General features: G+C 35.6%; 1 protein-coding gene across 1 annotated transcript; it reads left to right on the top strand.

The window, feature by feature from the left end:
* Window positions 1-373: 373 nt before the first annotated feature.
* On the top strand, window positions 374-5,846 carry HELRODRAFT_195124 (hypothetical protein; the record flags this gene model as incomplete). Its single annotated transcript, XM_009023330.1, has 10 exons — window positions 374-569; window positions 1,550-1,611; window positions 1,746-1,842; window positions 2,084-2,202; window positions 2,557-2,624; window positions 3,041-3,136; window positions 3,769-3,879; window positions 4,151-4,401; window positions 5,253-5,442; window positions 5,745-5,846. Exons 1-10 carry the CDS (start codon window positions 439-441, stop codon window positions 5,844-5,846), a joined length of 1,227 nt encoding a protein of 408 aa, XP_009021578.1. The 5' UTR covers window positions 374-438.
* Window positions 5,847-6,885: the final 1,039 nt, after the last annotated feature.

Below are 6,885 nucleotides of genomic sequence, written 5' to 3' on the forward strand. Positions count from 1 at the left end.
GCTTATTTGCAGCCTGAATTCGAAAAATAAGTTTATTTTGAATTTTAATAAACTAAACGTTCACCGAAAAACTTTAGTGAGAAAAATCGAAAAAACGAACTACAAACATATTAACGCCAAACATTCGGTAGAATTTATAGAATATTGTAAAAATTATGGTCTATTACCAACATATATATATATATATATATATATATATATATATATATATATATATATATATATATATATATATAATTATTAATATTATTATTTAAAATTGTAGAAATTTTATGAATTTTAAAACCACATTTCAAACCAGTCACTCTTCTATGCTTATCTTATTTCACGTGTTTTCAATTGTAAACATTGGGCGATAGTTAGGGCTTTTAGGTCGAAACTTTAATCTTAAGAACTTCAATTTAAATCTAAATAATTGAAAACAGTCTCCGGACAAGAATGAGCAGCCCGTCGCCATCTTTAAAGAAGAGAAGAGTGAGTAAGAAGCGAAAGTCATCATGGCGGAAACATTCCTCCAAGAAGGAGGTCGAGGAATATTTGGAGAATAAAAGACTGGATGACAGAACTGGGTGTCATAATTTTTGCATTTTTTTATTCTGCTTCATAATTTTAAATGAAGAGCAAAATTGTTGACGGGTCTTGTGCTCCAACCCGTCCTGTGGCCAGCCCGCCCTACCCCCATCTGAACTTCTGATGCAAATTTTTGCTTTTAATTTTAATTAATTTAATTTAATAGTTTAATAATTATTTTAAAAATGTTTTAAAGCTTTGAATCAGATTGAATAAAATTAATGATAAAATTTTAAATATTAAAATTAAATATATTTTCTTTTTTGGAATTTGTCTACAAGAGATATTGTTTTGTTGATATTTTTGATACGGTAATACACAATAGGATGTTTTTTTGGTTATTATACAGAGCGGTATACGGTGTACATATGTAGGCATGTGCGAGCGTGTAAGAGTATAGTTGACTCTTTGCAAATGAGAGCGTTTGTTGGTGTAATTAATTTTTCATGCTTTAAAAGAGCCATTCCCTTGCTTAACACACAAAAAAAGAAGAATTATAACTGATTGGTTGAATTAAATGTTTGGCATTGTATGAAATTTAATATTGAGATCTTCTTCGAACTTTGTGGCTGTCAACCAAGTTCAAGCCAGGCAAGTTCTACCTTGCAAGCATTATATAGTAATAGTGAGGTGCGCATTGGGGCATTTAATTTTAGCTTCAAAAAATATCTATTGTGGGGGTGGCAGTCCCGTATTCCCCCTCCTCTTGGCATGCCTCTTTCAATGTGTGACTTAAGATTGAATACGTTGGGATTAAAACATTGGCTTGTTAAATTTCAATAATTTTTTTACTATAAAAATGTTAATTTTAGAAATATTGTGACCGAAATAAAATCAAATCAGATGATTAAGAGTATAAAATTTAAATGAATAGTTATTTAATGAGTGTGATGTTTTCGTTGGGAATCATTGAGTTTGGTTGAAGCAGTTATTATTATTATTATTATTATTATTATTATTATTATTATTATTATTATAGAGGACCAATCAGTGAGAAGGATGATGAAGAGATCTTTTTCTTTGGAAAGGAAGCCACCAAAGGTTGACCATGTTGATGTTCATTCATTCATTCATTCATTTACTTTTTCATTCACTTGTTCATTTTCATTCATTCGTTCAATCATTTATCCATTTTTTACTCGGTCGCTCATTCATTCTCTCACTCACCCCTGCAGAGGAGGTGCCAGATAGGAGGAGCAGACGGCAGAGTAGGAGTGCGGAGTGCCACTCATCAATTCATTCACTCGATTCACACATCAAACCAATTAAGAGGTGGTGATGATGATGATGGTGATAATAAGAATAATAGTAATAATATTATTATGTAATATTTTATAATGCCCTATACATAGCTTATTATTATTGTTATTATTATTGTTAATGTTAATAATATTAATCAGGACACTGAATTACACTTGTCTGTAGTAGTAGTGGTAGTAGTTGACTTTATTATTAATATTATAATTATTATTATTTTTATTGTTAATTATTTTTATTATTGTTGTTAACCTAGTTCTCGAGCGCCGAAAGAAAATCCAAAAGCGAAATTGTTCGAACTGAAGTACAAAGACCCGCTGGATGTTGACGATGGTGGTGAGATGAAGTTTTACGACATATGGCATAAGAAAGATGGTATGTTATGGAGGAAATGGTGGTGGTGGTGATGATGATAATGTTGCTTTTTTGTTCTTTCATTCATTCACTCATGCATTCATTTTTTGTAGTTTTCAAGGATGATGTTGTTGGAGTGTTGTTTTTTTCAATCAATCAATTAATTATTCATTTCATGATAATTAGATACTAATGATAATTCAATCGGCTCGGCCAATCAGCTTCATTGTTTACCGATATTTTTTTTTTAATCCATTTTATTCACAAAAAAGTGAACGAGTCAGCCTAGCAATAAATGCTTATCTAGGGTTCACTCCCATAAAAACAAAATATAGACATATATTATTAGAATAAATTAGAATAAATTAAAAATAGATTCCGGGTTTCCCGAGGGAGATGTCTTCGTGCATAGTAGGAGAGTTTGTAGGAAGATGCCTATTAAGGTGATGATGGTGGTGATGATGATGATGATACGTGGTGATGATGATGATAATGTTACGAGGTAATGATGATGATGATCGTGATGATACATGGTGATGATGATGATGATTATTTGTTTATTACGTCATCACTTCAATCGTTCTGTCATTCTATAAAAAGCATGACAGAACGATTCATTCTCTTCCCCATTCACCCATCATTAATACATTCACTCATCCACTGTTTCTTTGCCCGTCAATCGATGCATTCTCCCTTTATCTATTTGTTCATTTAGTTTTCAGTCGATCATTTATTCATCCTTATTTATCCGTTGGTTCATTGTAGATTCATCCATCCATTCACTATTCCATCCATGCATCCATTCACTCACTATCCCATGCATCCATCCATTCATTCACTAACTCATCCATCCATGCAGCCCCCTCGAAACTTCGGCAAGAAGAGCAGTGCAGCCGGCGCCATCCCACTTCCTCACCCAGGGATATCCTACAATCCATCCTTCCAAGATCATCAGGTTGGGTGGTTGGATGGATGGATGAAGGAATGATTGATTGAAGGAGTGAGTGAATGAATGCATGGATGGATGAATGATTGAAGGAGTGAGTGGATGAATGCATGGATGGATGAATGATTGAAGGAGTGAGTAAATGATTGCATGGATGAATGAGTGGATTAATGAGTGATTGAGCGAATGCGTGTATGGATGGATAAATGATTGGATGAGTGACCGAATGCAGGGAGAGGTGAATGAATGCATTGATGAGTGTATGAATAAATGAATGAATGAGTAATTGAATGAACAAATGAACAACTGGGAAAATTATGGTTTTGGATGTTCAAACGATTCTCTTTGAAGGAATGTATGGATGAATGTATGAATGAATGAATGTATGGATGGATGGATGAATGATTTAGTGAGTGAGTGGAACAAATGAAGATTGAAACTGTGGGTATTCAAATGATTCTTTTTTATCAAATGAATGAATATATGAGTGAATGAAATAGTGAATTGTTGGATGAGTGAATTGTTGGATGAGTGAGGAAGTGAATGAACGCAGTTGTTTGATTAGTTGGCTGGCGGCTGGTCTTTCAATCTGAGTAAGTACACACACGCACACACACACAAACACACATGCACACATGCAGAAGGTGTTGAGTGATGTGTTGGAGGCGGAGTTGAAGAAGGAGAAGGAGGAGAGGAGGATCTACAACGCCACTGATGCCATGTTCCCCACCAAGGATGAAATGCCCACCCAGGTGATGATGATGATTGTGGGGTAGTGATGATGATGATTGTGAAGTGATGATGATGATTGTGGGGTAGTGATGATGATGGTGGTGGGGTAGGAATGGTGGTGATGAAGATGATGATTGTGAAGTGATGATGATGATTGTGGGTAGTATGATGATGACTCTTTTTATGCGTATGCTAGTCTACGAGTTTGAATATATGACGATGACGATGAGGACGGTGATGATGGCGATGATGATGACGATGATGAACACCCACTCGTCACCGTGTTGGAAGGAAACCTGGCTGGAGGAGATGTCGCAGGGCTTGGGCGGCATCATGCCGGGCAGATCAAACGACGACGAAGATGACGACGACGATGATGAGAAGGAGGGCAACAGGATAGGGATATCACACAACGCGCCAGTCAGGAGAGATAACAAAAAGACGGAGAGAGAGAGGAAGAAGATGATGAAGGTGAGAGTGGCGGAGAAGGAGCTGAGGAGGAAGAAGAAGATGGAAGCTCTTGAGAAGTCGGAAAAATTCAAGTATGCAAAAATCACCACGTCGTGTTGTATTTGGTGGCTTAGTGAGTGGGGTGTTGGCAGGGCATCGAACCAGGCATTTTTTTCTTTTCGGTTTACGGTTTTGGTTCATTCAGCAAAATGAATTTCGGTTCGGTTCCGGTTTTCGTTCCTGAAATAATATCGTTTTTTTCGGTTTTCGGTTTCGCTCCGAAACTTAATTTTTTCAAGCATAGTTTCTTAAACGCATGTAACGGACGTACGAACTATCACCACAATGTCAAATTGAGTTAAATTTTAGATTGTGAATAATACGAAATTAATAACAAAAATTATTTTTAACATATAATTTTAAAAGACAAAATATTATCTAAATATTTTTTTAATGACTTTGACAAAAATATTTCCTTTTAGGTTTTTAGCATCGAACCGTTATTTATTTCGTTACGATTTTCGGTTTCGGTTAAACTAGCAAACAATATTTCGGCTCGGTTACGGTTTTTGTTCCGAGCAAAATTTTGGTTTTTAACGGTTTTCGATTACGGTTCAGTTCCGGTTCGATGCCCTGGGTGTTGGTGGATGTGCTGCTGAACTGCATCATAAATTTGTACAACAAATAAGCCAGCTACATGCTTAAGTAGATAGCGAATGATTATTCAACCAACCATCATCTTCATCTCCCTCATCATCATCATCTTCACCATTATTATCGCCATCATCATTATCATCATCATCTCCTTCACCATTTTTATCATTGCCACCATCATCATCATCTCCTTCATCATTATTATCATCACTACCATCTTCACCATCCTCATCTCCTTCACCATTATTATCATCACCATCATCTTTACCATCACCACCACCACCATTAGATTGAAATCCCTGAAGAAGCAGCTGCACCGCCAAGAGATGGAGAGAGCGGCCAGGAAGACGAGGAAGGAGTGGATGAATGAGAAGAGGATGATGACGAGGCCGAGAAAGCTGGGCAAGTCCAGATTCGTCGAGCCACAACCACCAATCAAGCTGACCGACGAACTCGAGGGGTCGCTGAGATTGCTGAAGGTGGTGGTGGTGATGATTGTCGTGTGGTTTGAATGGTCATATATAGTGATAATGATGGTGATGGTGACTGTGATGATGATTTCACAGCCGGAAGGTCACGTGATGAAAGACCTCGTTGACAGTTTGCAGAGGAGGAACATGACCCCTGCTAATATTAGAGGAACTGCTAGGTTGGTTGGTTGGATGGATGGATGGATGGATGGTTAGTTGGTTGGTTGAAGAAGCATTTTTTTTATAAAAAAAATTATTTTTATTGTCGTTATAATAATTAATAATTATAAATTACTATTGATGAACATCAGTTACAATATTTAATATTTATTTATTTGAAATGGTGCAGGAAGCCGAAGAGGTATAGGCCGAAGGTCTTCGAGAAGTCATCTTATAAGGACGTCGATAAATGATTTGGAAGATTTGTGCGTGTGTGTGTGTGTGTGTAATTATATGTACCTGTTTGTTTGTTGGTTTGTGTGTGTGTGTGTGTGTGTGTGTGTGTGTGTGTGTGTGTGTGTGTGTGTGTGTGTGCTATATATTATTTCACGTTATGTTTTTATTTCACGGTGGCCTAATTTTCTGTTATGGTAATGGGATGTTGATGCTGATGTGATGTCTGCAGTGTAATTATAAATTATAATATTATATATAAATATATAATATGTAAATTATTTATTTAATTATATTATTAAATATTAATGCCTGGACAGTTAGCTCTTCATACTTGTTACGCAACTGAGAAAAATTGAATTTTTTTTTTGTATAAATTATGGATTAGAAATATTTTACCCCTGGGTGTGTAATTATTATTACATTATTATTATTACTATCATTATTATTAATATCATTGCTGTTGTTACAGATTATTTATTAAGAGACAATTCAATAAAATTTAAAAAAAATAAAATTAAATAAAATATCATTCTAGTGGTCATTGATTGAAATTAAAAAACAAAATTAATGTAGAACCGTTCTGATCGCTTAAGTTTTTGCTGACGAAATCCTCACCGACAGCCAATGTGGTTCCTAATGTATTGGTAGTTCTTAAAATACAAGCCTGACATGATCATACTTCTTAACGTTCAACACCAAATTAGGCTGCTCCATCCTGGCTAGACTGAATCGTCAAAATGGAGTTGACTTGTGTGGCAGACCGTGAGGAATACTACTACAGTACAATAGTCCGGTCTGGAAAGAATAAACTCGTGAATGAAGCGACATTCTTTGATTGGAAGATCACTCGCCAACCTCTTGTCGAGTCATCTTCCAATCTATTTCGATTTCTACATTTGAGAAAGTCAAGCGATGGACCAATTTTTTATATGACCACGCATACGCAGTGATAATTTGAATCAATAAAAAGACCAAGACTTGCTGTTTTCGAGAAAAAAGTTTTTAAAAAATTATCAATTAAAACTAATTCTTGAAAGCTGTTGCCTCATACCGTCA

Source organism: Helobdella robusta (genome assembly GCF_000326865.2).
Source record: "Helobdella robusta unplaced genomic scaffold HELROscaffold_358, whole genome shotgun sequence".
Taxonomy (NCBI): domain Eukaryota; kingdom Metazoa; phylum Annelida; class Clitellata; order Rhynchobdellida; family Glossiphoniidae; genus Helobdella; species Helobdella robusta.